The sequence below is a fragment of the Gekko japonicus genome, unplaced genomic scaffold (assembly GCF_001447785.1).
Source record: "Gekko japonicus isolate JY-2015 unplaced genomic scaffold, Gekko_japonicus_V1.1 scaffold38, whole genome shotgun sequence".
In the NCBI taxonomy this organism is placed as follows: domain Eukaryota; kingdom Metazoa; phylum Chordata; class Lepidosauria; order Squamata; family Gekkonidae; genus Gekko; species Gekko japonicus.
Window position 1 is genome coordinate 879,848 of NW_015170276.1, and position 17,256 is coordinate 897,103.

Here is a 17,256-nt window from a genome sequence, read left to right on the forward strand (position 1 = left end):
AAAAGAGTCCTGATTCAGCTCCTTTTTTCTGACCCGAAATGGCCTGGGGGGAATTATTTGCCCCATTTTACTAGAAGAGAGTTATCTGATCCAATTTTGTAGACGGGGATCATTGGATCAACCATTAAAGACAAAGGCATTTTCTAGAAGAGGTTTTCATTCATTATCAGTGCTGACTTATTCAGACTCAAAATATAAAACATAATACTAAAATCTCCTGAGCTATTCGTAAGATTGCAGTATTTTCAGCAGAACTACATTGATTCATAGAATGAAGGGGAAAGAATCTTGATCATGAGAATATACAAGTCCATAAAATCAATTTCACATCAAAAATTGTGGAAACTATTAAATCTTTTCCTAGCACATATTGAGTGCATTGCACAAGAAGAGACTTACTCTTGTAAGTTTTGGAAAAGACAGCGAGGGAAAAAGAAGTTCTTTTAGTCATCAAAACATTTATCTTGCACCAGAGTCTCCCTGTACTCATATTTAGTTAAAGATAAGAGACTTGTGCTCTGGTATCCCATACTTTACCGTATTTTTTGGACCATAAGACACACTTTTTCTTCCAAAAAAAAGTGAGGGGAAAAGTGTGTGCGTCTTATGGACCGAATACTGAGCCCCAAAGTTCAGAATATTTTTTTCCCTGTTTTCCTCCTCTAAAAACTAGGTGCGTCTTATGGTCAGGTGCGTCTTATGGTCCGAAAAATACAGTACTTTGTTTTTGTCAAACAGCTTCTGTAGCTCTTGTAGGTATTTTTCATGCAGCTGATCAATCTCTTCAAGGGTGGGATTTGGATTCTGTTTCACAGTAATAGGCTCCCCGACTACAAAGAATTTTAAAAAACATTAATATTAGATACATAAGAATCTAAGAGACGCCAATGTTGGATCAGGCCAATGGCCCATCCAGTCCAACACTCTGTGTCACACAGTGGCCAGAAATACCAGGTGCCATCAGGAGGTCCACCAGTGGGGCCAGGACATTAGAAGCCCTCCCACGGTTGACCCCCCCCCCAAGCACCAAGAAGACAGAGCATCACTTGCCCCAGAGCCCCTATCTATACCTTGTGGCTAATAGCCACCGATGGACCTCTGCTCCATATGCTTATCTAATTCCCTTTTGAAGCCGTCCATGCTTGTAGCTGCCACCACTTCCTGTGGCAGTGAATTCCATGTGTTAATCACTCTTTGGGTGAAGAAGTACTTCCTTTTATCCGTTCTAACCCGACCGCATACAGTATCATAGTATAAATGTTCTATTCCAAAGTCAGACCTTTAACAGTTTTGTTGAAGTTTGCATTTTCAGAGTTTGCTTCCCATTGCCTCTTCTACAAGAGACATGCAAACAACAATCTGTATTTTAAAAGCACATAACTGGAGGCTTCCAGAACTGTAAGAAACATTAAGCATTATCCAAAATCTAGCTTCTATGCCCTGGCAGGGCACCTTAAACCATGTCCAAAAGTGGACACTGTGATCATAAATCTGCAGTTTTCAGTGCCATTTATGCTGATGTACCCATTTTGATATTAGGTTCTGTGCTGAAATTAATATAGAAAAGATTCATTTTTGAATAGTTCCATGTGATCTTTGCACTGCAGAACAATGGAGATGTCCAAGTAACAAAGCTGGCACTGATGTAACTTTGGAAGCACTGCAGGGATCAGGGTCACCAATGGATCAGGAGCCATTAACAAAGGAGAGTAGAGTCTATTCAAAAAGTACAACGCGACTCCCTGTGAGACTTTATTATGCAAATTGGTTTGAAATGCAATATTAATTTGCAAGTGAAGCCAGACAAGGTCAACAGAGTTTCCAAATTGACTCACTAAGCTCAAAACAGATTATTTTGCATAGGGAACCCAGTTTGCAAATAGATTACACCTTAGTACATTCAAGGAAACCAAATTCACAAATGTACAGTACTTCTAATACAGCTGAACTAGAGGTAATAACCTATTAAAAGCATTTTACTCTATTAGTGAAACAGGCACTGTTAATTAATAACTCATATTAAGAACATTGCCATCTAAGATTCTTAATGAACACAGAATATGGATGCTTTTAAAAAGGGATGTGGATGCTACTGGCAACTTCCTCCTCCTCTCTCTATACATTTATTTATCATATGGCAGAGTTACACACAGTATAATAATACAAAATAACCAAGTTGATACAACAGGTATGCAGACCATATGGGCAATTCCCCTAAATACTATTCTCTAAATTTTCAGTCCACTTGATTGCAGCTGGGGAGAGTTCAAAGAGCTCCATCACATCTCCCTGGAAAGCACAACGCTCACATTCCTGTGACTGATGGAAAATAGCTTGGTCAGCTACACCACAATCACATTCAGGTCCTGGTACTTTGCCACATTTAAACAACAGCTCTGCACAACTCCCAAAGCTTGTTCATATTCTATTAGCCGTCTTCCATACTTTACATGGTAAGTCAAATCCTGAGGGCCTCTCATTGGTGTTTATCAGGTTATGGCTATCGGGTGGAGCTGATTGCATCCATGTTAGCAACCATTCATTCCCTAGATTGAAATTCTGTGATTGCAGGATTTGTCCAGAATTTATTGCTGGGTGTCGGGATCTTAGTCTGGATAGGCCCACGTCAGTCATATCTTTGTGGATGGGCAACTCTCTGTTTTCAGTTATCTTTCTATATTCATGAAAAAGAGCATCTTGTCTTCAGAGATACAGGGGAGCAATGTGGCACAATGTGACATGCTCATAGCAAACATCCTCTTCCAACAACCTAAGAGGCGACTCTTTACATGGACATCACCAGATGGGCAACATCGAAATCAGATTGATTATATCATTTGCAGTCAAAGATGGAGAAGCTCTATACAGTCAATAAAAACAAGACCTGGAGCTGACTGTGGCTCAGTTCATAAGCTACTCATTGCAAAATTCAGGCTTAAACTGAAGAAAGTTGGGAAAACCATTAGGCCACTCAGGTTTGACTTAGATCACATCCCTTATGAATATACAGTGGAGGCAGGGGTCATTTGGGGGGGGGACGCGGGGGGACGCCATCCCCCCGGGTGAGGTGCGGGAGGGCGGGGCCTGGAGCTCCCTGCTGGTGCCCGCTGGAGGTCGCCGCCGGCTGTGGGGAGGACACACTTCCAGTGATGTCAGGGGGTGTGGCATATGCTAATGAGGCTTTACAAATAGCAGAGGAAAGAAGGAAAGCGAAAGGCAAAGGCGAAAAGGAAAGATTTACCCAACTGAATGCAGATTTCCAGAGAACAGCAAGGAGAGATAAGGAGGCCTTCCTGAATGAACAATGCAAAGTAATAGAGGAAAACAATAGAATGGGAAGGACTAGAGATCTCTTCAAGAAAATTGGAGAAATCAAGGGAACGTTTCGTGCAAAGCTGGTCATGATAAAGGACAAAAACGGTAGGGACCTAACAGACGCAGATTAGGAAAAGGTGACAAGAATACACAGAAGAATTATACAAGAAAGACCTCGATGTCCTTGACAACCATGATGATGTGATCCCTGACCTCAAGCCAGACATCCTGGAGTGCAAAGTCAAATGGGCCTTAGAAAACATTACTAACAACAAAGCTAGAGGAGATGACAGTATCCCAGCTGAGCTATTCAAAGTCCTAAAAGATGATGCTGTTAAAGCGTTGCACTCCATATGCCAGCAAATTTGGAAAACACAACAGTGGCCTCAGGATTGGAAATGGTCAGTTTACATTCCAATCCCAAAGAAGGGCAATGCCAAGGAACGTTCAAACTATTGCATAGTTGCACTCATTTCACACACTAGCAAGGTCATCCTCAAGATCCTACAAGCTAGGCTTCAGCAGTACATGGATAGAGAACTACCAGAAGTACAGAATGGGTTTCGAAGAGGTAAAGGAACTAGAGATCAAATTGCCAACATTCGCTGGATTACGGAGAAAGCAAGAGAGTACCAGAAAAACATCGATTTCTGCTTCATTGACTACGCTAAAGCCTTTGATTGTGTGGATCACAACAAACTATGGCATGTCCTTAAAGAGATGGGAGTACCAGACCACCTCACGTGTCTCATGAGAAACCTGTCTAAGGGTCAAGAAGCGACACTTAGAATCACAAGCTGGAATTAAGATTGCTGGGATAAACATCAACAACCTCAGATATGCAGATGATAGCACTCTAATGGTGGAAAGTGAAGAGGATCTAAAGAGCCTCCTGCTTTGGATAAAAGAGGAGAGCGCAAAAGTTGGCTTGAAACTCAACATCAAAAAAACTAAGATCATGGCATCCAGGCCCATCACTCTTTGGCAAATTGAAGGGGAAGTCATGGAAGCAGTGACAGACTTCACGTTCCTGGGATCCAAGATCACTGCAGATGGTGACTGCAGCCATGAAATTAAAAGACGTCTGCTCCTTGGTAGAAAAGCTATGGCAAACCCGGACAGCATAATAAAAAGTAGAGACATCACCCTGCCGACAAAAGTCCATATGGTCAAAGCAATGGTATTCCCAGTAGTAATGTATGGCTGCAAGAGTTAGACCATAAGGAAGGCCGAGCGACAAAGAATAGATGCTTTCAAATTATGGTGCTAGAGAAGACTCTTGAGAGTCCCTTGGACTGTAAGGAGATCAAATCAGTCAATCCTAAAAGAAATCAACCCTGACTATTTCCAGGAAGGCCAGATCCTGAAACTGAAGCTCAAATACTTTGGCCACCAAATGAGAAGGGAGCACTGACTGGAGAAGACCCTGATGCTGGGAAAGATTGAAAGTAAAAGAAGAAGGGGACGGCAAAGGATGAGATGGTTAGACAGTGTTATTGATGCAATGAACATGAAGTTGAGCACATTCCAGGGGATGGCGGAGGACAGGAGGGCCTGGTGTGATGTGGTCCATGGGGTTGCGAAGATGTGCGACTGAACAACAAGAACAACAGTGTGGCATAGTGTTGGTTTAATACATCCGCTGATGGTTCTCATCATTGTACTGAGTTAGAGATCAAGTTTGTGGACATGGGGGCTGTTGAGCCACACATGAACTACTTTAATGGCACTTGACTTACACACAACCATACACCTAAGTACCTTGGCATTACCCTGGATAGGACCTTGAGTGATAAACACCATCTTATCAAAGTAGTAGCGAAAATATGCATGGGAAACAACATTCTCAAAAAAATTATGTGGTACAACTTGGGGTGTATCTGCTACAACACTTAGATGGTCAGCTTTGGGGTTGGTGTATAGTACTATGGAATATGGTGCTTCAGTGTGGCTCCAGTTCTTTTCAATCTATACAACTCTGATGTTCCCAAGACAATATCTAGGAAGATTGTTATTGAGATGGAAACAGGAGCATTCTGTTTTTCCTGGACTTGGGATAAGCCACCATTTACAGTAGTAGTCAGCCAAAATGTTGATGTCCCTAGCAATGCTCAATTTAAGCTGTGGAGTCTTGTGAGCAGAAATTCTACTGTGTGAGCTACTGGAATTTAAGTTGTGAGTGAACGATTTGGCTACTGCATAAATTAGTTTGCTCTGGAGCGATCCTTCCTGAGCTCAGGCAAAAATGCGTGAGCCGGAGGCTAAAAAACAGTGAGCTAGCTCACTAACTCAGCTTAGAGGGAACATTGGTCCCTAGTCGGTATTTCCTCAGTCCTTTCCATTGATTTGTGCCTTACTGCCATCATAATGTCATTGGCATAAGCAAACTTCCTAGATATTGTCTTGGGAACATCAGAGTTGTATAGATTGAAAAGAACTGGAGCGAAGACTGAGCCCTAGAGTAGACCATTATTCAGTTTCTTTGACTTGCTGATTGACTGACCCATAATTATTTGGAAAGTTCTATCACTCAGCATGTTATTTAAGAGTCAAAATAATATTCTGCAGGGGAAAACTTGTAAAAACTTGTACAGCAGACCATTCCTCCCGGCTGTGTCAAGAGTGGCAGTCAGATTGACGAAAACTGCTGATGTCTTAAGACACTTCTTGATACCCTGCCTCAATGAAAGTTGTTAAGCTACGAACCTGGTATCCACAACTACAAAGGGGTCTAAATTCTGCTTGCTCTGTAGGGACATGTTTGTTAATTCTGTCACTGATTCTGTTCAGGATTAGCCTCCCAAGGAGTTTATAACAGGAGCTCAGAAGGGAAATAAGTCTGTAACTTTCTGTCAGATGTTTTAGTTTTCCAGGTTTCAGAATAGCAACTATCTTTCCTTTCTTGCATCCCCCTAGGAGTCTTCCTGTTTTCATCATGTCAGTGAGAAACTTTGCAAGCCACTTCTTAGTGAATGTGCCATTGTTAATCAGGAACTCATTATGGATGCAGTCAAAGCCTCATGCCTTTCTGCTCTTCATGTCCTTCAGTGCCCTGGGAATCTCATCAGCACTGAAATCCCCTGACAGCTTGCAGTCTTCAGGGCAGGTGCATTTCAAATTCTGGTGTTCTTTTTTTATCCTGATTGTAAAATCTCAGTCCTTCAGAACTTTGGATAGGGATACCTGCTTTGATGTTACCTCCAAATTTCCTCGAAGCACAGGTGGGCTTGCACCTAGTTTTTTCAACAGGCTCCAGGCTTTCCTACTGGAATGCCTGAAATCCAAATTCACAGCTGCTTCGGTCCATTTTTGTCTACACACAGTGTCAAGTTCATGGAGCAGTTAATCTGCTACTTCTGGGTCTTTGCTGTCAAGGAAATTTTGATAAAGCCTCTCACACTGATTGCTCCAGCCTGGAATATATTCTTTCCAGTATTCTTGAGGAATGTGCCTTTTTGCCATAGATATAACAGCTCCAACGAATCCGCGGTAATTATGTGTTGGTACGTGATGCTAATAACATCATATCCTGCAATTTTTGCTCTGTGGCGGGTGTGATTTTCGTTATCAAGATGAGTTTCTTGAACAAGAGCTAAATCTATTTTATTGGCCAGTAACATTTGCGACAAGTATTGGCATTTAAACTTGCTTATACCCTCAATATTCATTTGGCAGATTCAGATGCAGTCTCCTATACCTCTTGTGAAGTAATCCTAAGAAGGACTGTTTGTTTAATTGGTTGATTGTTTCCATGTGTGTAGTGTAGCCAGGAGATCCTACGATTGTCTGGCAGCCAGACATTCTAACTCTTTAGCATGATCCAGGGTGCACCACAAAAAGGAAAGCTACTTGAACATTCAAGTACACACAGACATAGACAGGAAACAAATTTTGTGATGTTCTACTTTCAGTGTGTATAAAACAACAAGTGTTAACATTAGAATTCTTATACTCCCTTAAGGGAAGAAGATGCCCTGCTTCCTCATGGAACATAATCTGCAAAGACCAGTAATTCTGCTGATCATTTTCTTGCTCGTAGTTTAAAAGTTATGAATAAGGATCTCAGAAGTGTCTTGCTGTTTCAGTTTCCAGAGGCTACAATCATTTTGTTCAAAGAAGACCAGAACAATCTTGTCCACCATGCACTGACTTCATACCCTAATGTACATATGCATCTTGGTGCTTTTGTAGTTACGTTTATAAAACAACAGCTTGAATGAAATGTCTGAACCTATTCCACCCTAAAAGGCACTTGTTGGTTAGATTTTAAATTAACAGTGCCAAAGAAATGCATACACTCATGCTTTTCAGATGCTGGTCTTCTGTGATAGCATTCATCTTTATTTTACCCCTTGTTCTCCAGTGATCTCCAAGTATTTTACCCCAACCCCATCAACAAATTTGACCTGTGTTTCTATCATATTTTAATAACAAAGTAACAGGGTAGATTCTACTTGCTGGAAAAATGGTTATTCCTTTACTCAAAAGTACAGCCGGAATCATTTTCAATCCTTCATCCTTTCACTTTTGGCAAACATCACCAGTCTCCCTTACAATGCCATTTACATTTAAAATTATTTACATAAAGGCTTTCGCAATCCTCAGCTACAAAGTGAGCACAAGGGAGGGGAGAGTGGGAACACAACCTAAAAATAAAACACAGTGCCTAAAACACTTCAGTATTCTTAAACATTATCCAACTTATGCAAGATCCAGTTCTGACATACTTTTTCCTTCTCATGGCAATGCCCCCTACAGCAAGCTTACTGCAATGGTACTGAACCAGAAGCAGAGAAAAGGCACGCCATGGCCCTTTCTGCACCTGTATTTTGCCACAGTTTCTAAGTGCATCCGATTTTTCCGTTCTGCATTCCCTCTCGCTTTGACTTCCAGTTTGTGTCAGGGATTTTCCTTGTTTCACAGGAATCTGCATTCAGACCGCTTCTAGTACACTGTTGCCCCGCAGTTACCAAAACTCCTTTTGCTGCAATTCTTTGTTCTCATCCACATTTGAATCACTAATCCTTTCTAAAGTAGGATTGTTTCTGTGGGTGCTACCCACTGCCCTTCCCCGTTTATGCCTCTCTCTTTTGGTTGATGTTCTCTCCCCATTCTGTTTTCTTTCCCTCCTTCTTCAAAGACACAAGAGGCCATGTCCTCCCACTCAGGCAGACAGAGCATAAGAAGGAATCAGTAAATATATAAAGGACTAGGGGATTCCCTGCTCCCAAATGTGTCAGTCTTGCATGTGTGGGCTTGGACTTCCCCCTCCCTTCCCTTTCTTTTGGCAGAATCACGGAGGAAGGGAGGGATTGGGCCTGCAGTTAAAAGTTTTGAGAGATGTTCGCCTTTCTCTTCATCTTAGACAAAACAGCCAGTTAGCTCAAAAAATGTGGGTTTTGCTTGTAGATGCAGAATGCATACAGAATACACAAATAAATAAACCAGAGGGGGAAAAACCAATGCAGAGGGAATGCGTGCGACTCCGAAGTCAACCCTTAAGGCTTGACTCCTTGGATTCTCCAGAGCAAGCTGTCAGTGCAGAAAGGGTCCCTGTTTGCACTGTAGCACCCAGGAGTGGAGGAGGGGTATTAGAACGGGTGGTCAATCATTTCCAATGCATCACATTAAAGAAAAAAAGCAGAACTCAACAAAATTCTATGGGAACAAAATACTTCCAGAAGTCAGAACACTACCAGAGCACTGGATTACAAAAGACTATTTTATTATTATTATTAAACACATCTGTATCCCGTTTTTCCTCACAACTACACTGCATGACATCAGCTTGTTCCTTCTTATGTTTTAAGGACATGCTCACTTGGCCTCTGTGGCAGGTTTAGTAGCTAAGTGGGGATCAGTATGCCAAAGGGAGTGAGTACTATCCTCTGTGTAACACTAGCTCTATAGCAGAGGTATACAGGTAACATGCATGGAGGTTGTTATATAAGATGTTCTCAACTGAGAGGCAATTCAGATGTCAAGAGCTACATGTAATCACAAAAAGGCAAAAGTGAGGAAGGAGGGAGCAGAAGAAACTCACCAAAGAAAATACTAAGAAAGAGAAACAAGTTCATTTCAAACAGTCTTCTCTTCCAACTTTGGTGTCTAGCCAGTGATTTCTGCTACAGATAATGACTACAGACCATCTTATACTACCCCTTCTGTCTAGATTTAGCCCTCTGCAGTCTTATCTTGACTTTAGGCCAGAAATCCTTTGTAAATTCCTCTTAGAAGATGTTCAGAGCTCAGTGACTTATGTTGTGGCAAAATTTTGTTGCTTAGCTATTAGGAAACGTAAACTTATTTTAGCTGAAAAAATTGTATGGTTCTCTTATTAACATTATTTTATTTTACTAATTTTATTAATTTTCTCTTGTTAATGTTTTTATACTATTCCTATGTTATTACTGTTTTAATCCTTCTTATATCAGAATTGTACTGTTTTACTGCCTCTTGCTGTAATAAATTAGATCAATGGAATGACTAATTTGTAGCCCCAGATTTGTAGACTTGCAGTGCAATTCTATGCAGTTACTCCAGTGTTAGTCCATTGACATCAATACAAATAAAACCACTGTTAACCATTCATGTATGAAATCAAATGCTACAGAAAAGAACTTACCAACAGTGTTAATAGGTTTCCTGTAAGGCATCAAGCCAAAGCTATACTGAAAAATTCCTCTTCCATGAAAGAGAGGCAAAGTAAACCCTGCCAGCCTTTGCAGACTCTCCTGAAATGCTCTGAGTCGTGATCCTTTAGGATTTTCAATCTGTTTGAATAGTTCATTTTCACCAAAAGAAAACACCGGGACAAGTTGAGCCCTGCCAGGGGGGGGGGAAGTAAACAATAATGACTCTCCACAGATGTTATTCACATAATGACTTCACAAATATATCAAGATGAGGTAGCTAAACCTCATTGTTATGTATAACATTCAGTTATACCAAGTTCATAAAATTACATTATTCATATTTTGTCATTGTATCAAACGGTACATTGAAGACTCATGCCAATTAAAAGAGTAGCAAATCCAGGGCACTCTCAGACAAGCTAGGGGGTTCTATACATTTGAGGGACTCCCCAAGTATGTAGAAAAATGTCTTGAAAATTAACTAAAATGAAAGGACCTTCCCTACAGGGAAAAAAAATGTCGAATGAAGACTGAATATGCCGTGGAAGGCATAGAATGCTGAAGTAGTTGAAAGTAAGCTAAGGACAAAAATTGAATCCTGGAGGTGGAGAGATGTGTGTACGTGTGTTTCCAAATCAATTATTCATCCTCCCTTTGATTTCTCACAGGTTCCCAGCTTGTTTCATTATAATGTCCAATAGATTTCTTTTTCCTTTTTAATCCTACTGGCTTCCAGGAAGAGCTCAACAGGCAGGTTAACTGGGCATCCTTTCACTTAAGAGAGATGATGGTTACTCCAGCCTTCAAACAGGCTATAGAGCACCCACTTCTCAAGATGCTTACTTTGGATCCCAGAGATCTCAGTAATTATCAGCCAGTCTCAAATGTTCCATTCTTTAGCAAGGTGACTGAATCGGTGGTGGCTGGACCACTCCAAGATTTCCAGGATGAAGCAAATTGTTTAGATCTTTTCCAGGCTAGGTTCAGGCCTGGTTGTAGGATTGGTTCCCCTGGTGGGTGACTTGTGCTGGGAAATGAACAGAGGAAGTGCAACTCTGTTGATTCTCCTGGACCTCTCAGTGGCTCTTGGTACCATCAATCATGGTATCGTTCTTGATGGCCTATCTGAGCCGGGATTGGTAGGCACCATTCTGCAGTGGTTCTGGAGGTGGTGCTGGAAAACTCCTGTTTAGCGCCTTGGCTTTAGAACAATGGGGTCCCCTATGCTCATTATCATCTACATGAGACCACTGGATGAGGTCATCTGGAGATTTGGACTGGGTTGCCAGTGTGGTGTAGTGGTTAAGAGCATCAGACTCTATTCTGAAGAACTGGGTTTGATTCCCCACTCTTCCACATGGAGCATGCTGGGTGTATTTGGGCCAGTCACAGTTCTCTCAGAACTCTCTCAGCCCCATTTACCTCTACTGCTGGATAAGCAGGTGGCAGCTGTGGCCAAGATTACCTTTTACCAGCTTGGACTGGTTAGCCAGCTGCAGACTTGCCTAGACAGAAAAGATGTGGCCACTAGATCAGATTGCTGCAATGTGCTCTATGCAGAGCTATCCTTAAAAAGTGTTCAGAAACTTCAGTTGGCACAGAACACACTGCAGCTGGTATTGACTGGAGTGGGTCATAGGGACCAAATCACTCCAGACTTGGCCCATCCAAGCTGGCTTCCAATTTGTATCTGGGGACAATTCAGGTTGCTGATGTTGATTTTCAAAGCCTTACATGGTTTGGGGCCAATATACCTGAATGACCACCTAATCCATTATGAACCTGCTTGACCGTTATGGTCATCTTTGGAACCCTTGCTTCGGTTACCCCCACCTTCTAAGATTACGTGGCTGGCAACCCGGGAAAGAGCCCCTCTTGGTCATAGCACCCAAGCTCTGGAACTCTACCCACAGGGACGTTCATCTGTCCCTTTCTGTTGCCATCTTCCACCAGCCAGTGAAGACTTCTTTGTTTTGTCTGGTATTCCCTCAGTGATCCCTCCTTCCTGCCCAATGTTTTAATTGTTGTTTTTATGTCTTTGTACGTATTTTAGCTCTGTTTTTAATTGGTTTAATGATGGGTGTTTTTGTGGGGAGTGGTTTTAAAATGTGGTTTTATCATGTTTGTTTTAATTTTTTAGCTGCCTTGGTGGCCCTTGTGGGGTCAGAAAGGCGGGATCTAATTTTGTAAATGAATGAATGAATGAATGAGACAGAAGACTCTGGGAGCACTTCAGGGCAAGTCAGAGATACCTAACTTCCTCTAGGATGTGTTACCACTGTCTCTAACTACCACAGGAGGTGGAGCCAAACTCAGAAAAAGCTGCTAGAAGACATAGAACCAAGCACGAGCCTTCCCTCCTTGCTTTGCAGAACAATTGCTTGGCAGCCACAATAGACACATGAAGCTGCCTCATTCAGGAACTGGACACTGGTCTGTTTATATTATCTGTAACTGGTTGGAAGCCTGTTCCAGCCACTGGAAGAAAAGAAGACTTGGAGAACATGGGCTTCCACTCCTGAACAGTTATCTCCCCTCACAGAACAGCAGACTTCCCCAGATTCTAAGATGAGAACAAAGGTCCCTGTCTGCTTCCTGAAAGAAGTTCATGGCAATGATCAGTCAGGCATGAGGGGGAATGGAATCACACAGTGACTAAGGAAAGCTATGCAGCTGTGAAAAGCCCTTTCATTTTAATGAGGGCAGCCAATAACAAGCCCAGCCTTACAATCCCCCCCTTTCTGAAATGCTCAGCAGGTGACGGGGAAGTAGCGCTATAGGGACTTCTTGTGGGGAGAGGATGCAGCTTGGTGAAATGAAGAACTAGCGTGGCAGTATGTTAAAACAATAGTAAATCCAATGTAAGTTACTAAATATTTATTAACAAATATTCTTTGCTGCAATGTGCTCTATGCAGAGCTATCCTTAAAAAGTGTTCAGAAACTTCAGTTGGCACAGAACACACTGCAGCTGGTATTGACTGGAGTGGGTCATAGGGACCAAATCACTCCAGTCTTGGCCCATCCAAATATTTGTCCATAAAATAAGCTTTCATTAACCATAAAAACCAGTCTTGGGTTTTTACTTGGTGACCTTCAGCAGCTTATGCTGACTGAAGTGTCATCTTGGTGGCCTTTTTTCACCCAGAAGAGTGATAAATTCAATAAATAATATATTTTGAAATGAGAAACAATACACACAGGAAGGAAAAGGTGTGTGGCACTACTATTGGCTAATAGCATTCGTAAGTATTACAAATGCACAGCAAAGAAGTCAACAAAGAGGAAGTTACAACATACACAGTTTCACAATGTTGTTTTGCTACTGCTTTGTGAAGAAGACCTAAGCAGAACTTAGGTCTTTCGTTTCTAATGAAAGAACCTCTACCCTCATGGTATTGCTTATTTTTATATACATACAGTCTAAACCCCACAAAGTTCAAAAGAGTGTTTAAGGGGAGCAGTACGGTTGAACAGTGGAACAGAATTATCCCTTGTTAAAGTTAGCAGAGTTTGTCCAGTTCTTTCCAATTGCTTATGAAGAGGATAATTTGCAAGGTACATTGACTGCTTTGTACAGAACAGTGTGGTTTTGATGTTTTATTCACGTCCATGCCTCCTCAGACAACTGACCTCCTTATTCTCCAGCAAGGCAAGAATTGGTACCTGCTGCTCCAGCACGCTTCTCACCAGCTAGACTCACACCTGTCTGTGTCCTTTCTTTCAGCTGCTTTCAGGCACTGGTACTGTGGTACTGAGCACCATGAAATGGACTGTGTACAGTGATCCTCCCCTGCTGAGAACTGCTTTGAGCATTTCTTTCATGTATTTTTTCTCATCGGTTTTTGGCAGGTAAACCAGTTTCTCTCTCTGTCTCTGTGTTTCTCACTAACACACATATACATACGCCCATACAACATACAAAGATTTGCATTCTATCTTTTAATTCCAATACACTTCTCTTGCAAACTGGAATTCAAAAGTTAGCTTCAGCAGGGCATGCTCAGGATCCATCTCTACTTGCTTCTGTACACTGAACACAGAATGATCTTTGGACCTTTTGTGGGGCCATTCCTCCCCATATGCATCTACAGTATGTGAAATCCCATTTAAGCCTTGTTCTTTGATAAATGCCTTAATTTCTCATGTAGCCGTCTCTTCCTTGAGGAAGTTCAGAATGGCTTAAATTTGGCAGATACTTGCCTAGCTTTTGCACTGTAGCAACAGTTTTCATATGTCATCCCCATCCCCAATTTTAATATACGGAAATTAATGCAGATATCTCTGTTCAGTGAATATCAAAAGTCACTCTCTGGAAAAGGAAGCTATGTTTGTAAAAGGAAGTCAAAGCAGGCAGTTGAAGGATAATTCATATCTAAATTTCAATATACATATTCTATATGGTTACTAAGATAAAATGAAGTATGTACTACCAATGAACATTTTGTTTGGAGGACAGAAAGATAAGGGGTGGGGGGAACTGTAACATCTATAGTAAAGGTAAAGGTTCCCCTGCTCGAAAGCCAGTCAAATCCGACTCTAGGGTTGCGGTGCTCATCTCCGTTTCAAAGCCGAAGAGCCAGCGCTGTCTGAAGACGTTTCCGTGGTCATGTGGCCGGCATGACTAAACACCAAGGTGCACGGAACGCTGTTACCTTCCCACCAAAGTGGTACCTATTTATCTACTTGCAATTTCTTGCTTTCGAACTGCTAGGTTGGCAGGAGCTGGAACTAGAGATGGGAGCTCACTCCATCATGTGGCACCCGGGTCTTGAACTGCTGAACTACTGACCTTCCACAGCCTGCAGTTTAGCGTCTTAACCACTTGAGCCACCGCAGCTCCTGTAACATCTATACGAGACCATAACGAGACCATAAAAGAACCTCTGATTTGGGCCAAAACTGAAACTAATTAATTAGTTACAGCTTAGAAAATAAAGCCAGATGTAACGGCTTGTTTTAGTCATCACATCCATGCACAATCATTATGAATCACTAGATTCATTACTAGGATAGTTGTTATTCTGGACTTCTGCATGCCTCCCATTTAATTAAAAAATGATTTCTACAAGCTCCCAGTTGATATCCTGTGTTAATGTCTTTTTTTCTTAAAATGTGCTGGAATAGGGACATATAATGCTAACTTATACCAAGCCCGATCACTGAAACATCTAGCTACCCTTTGGCTACTCCTGCTGGGAGCAGAACTCTGGAATCTCAGGGAGTGAAGGACCTTTCCCAACACCTGCTACTTCGGGATCCTTTAATAAGAGATATGAGGGCAGCAATCCTAAGTAGCTCTATTCAGAATCCTACTGAGGTCTGTTAAATGAGGCTTACTCCAAGGAAAGTGTTCTTAGGCAATCCTAAGAATTATAGGGATTGTGCCTGAGACAATATGCATATAAAGAATGTGCTCTACTAGTAAGCCACAGTCTCGCCATACTGCTCAACCACAGCCCTCAGCACTAATGTGGTGTGGGACTTACCCATGTTCCAAAGCAATCTTAATTAAACCTTTTTTCCTGAGAATATTAAGAGTTAAGCTTCCACGATGGGCATCCAAAAACTCTCTTGCCCCTCCAACTACAATCACAGCAATATTTTCTCCTTTTGCATTAACCTTCAATTTGAGCATTTGGACATATCCAAATTAACCTTCAATTTGAGCATTTGGACATATCCTGTAAGAATCAGACTCTGGGCAGGGCATGACACTTTGATTGCAACACTGAAAACTTGACACCCCCCCCCAAAAAAAAACACCCTGCTTGAGAAATTCATGCGTTATGGCAATAAAACTTACAATTTGGAAACGTTTTCAGACTATATTGACATTTAAAATTTGTTGTCTGGCATTTTTTCCCAGCTTAGTGGAGAACTCAGAAGATTTGTGGGTTCTAGATTTTGTATCCCATTATGCATATTGTAAATTGTTCACGCTATAAAACTATGTGAGAACTGAGAATGAATTAAGATGTATCTAAAATCATGGGGAACCTTCTAGCATTTAACTAGACATTAAAACTCTCCTACCAGATGGTGAGTTAGTATTTTGACATGATAACCTAGGAATTGTCAGTTCCTGATCATGTTCACATTCACTTTCTGCTCACAAGTAGAACCATTACTCATTGGTGTCAAGGCAGCAAGAAAATATAGAAACACAGTTCTATAGTGAGCTATATTTAGACTGTGGAAAGTGTTCTGTCAAGATAAAGTTTCCATCAACGCCAATCCATCTACTTACTGTGATAGAACACAACAATGAAATATCCATGAAATGGTACTGGCAGAAAATTTCCTTTTCAATTATTATCTGTTTCAATGAGACAGATGTACAGCTTGTTTCTACTTTTATTACAGTCAAGGATGTTCACTTTCAAGGCTGGTTGGCAGTTACACTGGTCTCCATACAAATGCCTCAAGAGCGCACTAACATCATGGTCAGGCAGAGTTAATGTGGATGAACCATTTGGGAGAACCATCACCTCCATGTGAAAGCTGTTCCTGTGGTACCATGATTGGTTCAGACCAGTAGGCTTAGAACAAATAAAAGGAAGTACTTCTTCACTCAAAGAGTGATTAACACATGGAATTCATTGCTACAGGTGGTGGCGGCAGCTACAAGCATGGACAGCTTCAAGAGGGAATTGGATAAACATATGGAGCAGAGATCCATCAGTGGCTATTAGCTACAACATATATGGAACACTATGTGTGGGGCAGTGATGCTCTGTATTCTTGATGCTTGGGGGGCAACAGTGGGGAGGGCTTCTGGAGTTCTGGCACCACTGGTGGACCTTCTGATGGCACCTCAGTTTTGGCCACTGTGTGACAGAGTGTTGGACTGGATTGGTAACTGGCCTGATCCAACATGGCATCTCTTTTGTTCGTAACATCGTTTTTTTGAGGTCACCATGATCATGAAATCACAATAGTTGTGCACAGACCCCATTGAACACCCTGGTTTTCAGAACTATGAGCACCTTTCCAGCTGTGAGTCAAGCAGAAACATCAATAGATGCAAAAAGAACTTTCCTGGAAACCCCGTAATTATAATCTACTCTGTACATAGAAATCCTTACCACTGATTCTATAATATACAATCTTGGTTAGGTGTATGTTCCTAAGAAGCACAGGTTTCACTTTAGAACAACAAAAACATGACCCCATGTGGCAAGAGATGAGATTTATCATATGCTGGAGAACTTTGGAGCTCTGTGGATTTGCAGGACAGTTTATATTGTATATCTTACCAGGTTGGGGACATTTGGAAAACATATCCATTATTTGAAAATGGCAGA

General features: G+C 41.6%; 1 protein-coding gene across 1 annotated transcript; it reads right to left on the reverse strand.

The window, feature by feature from the left end:
* Positions 1 to 492: 492 nt before the first annotated feature.
* On the reverse strand, positions 493 to 15,587 carry MOGAT1 (monoacylglycerol O-acyltransferase 1). Its single transcript, XM_015417626.1, has 4 exons — positions 15,439 to 15,587; positions 9,941 to 10,140; positions 721 to 830; positions 493 to 531 (listed from the first exon to the last, which is right to left on the reverse strand). Exons 1-4 carry the CDS (start codon positions 15,585 to 15,587, stop codon positions 493 to 495), a joined length of 498 nt encoding a protein of 165 aa, XP_015273112.1.
* Between the last annotated feature and the right edge of the window lie 1,669 nt (positions 15,588 to 17,256).

Coding starts and splice junctions, on each gene's coding strand:
- MOGAT1 (XM_015417626.1), bottom strand. CDS start 15,587: ATGCTCAAATTGAAGGTTAATGCAAAAGGAGAAAATATTGCTGTGATT. Junction 10,141..15,438: donor AAGATTGCTTTGGAACATGG/GTAAGTCCCACA, acceptor CCCCCCTGGCAG/GGCTCAACTTGTCCCGGTGT. Junction 532..720: donor AGCTGTTTGACAAAAACAAA/GTACTGTATTTT, acceptor AATACGGTAAAG/TATGGGATACCAGAGCACAA.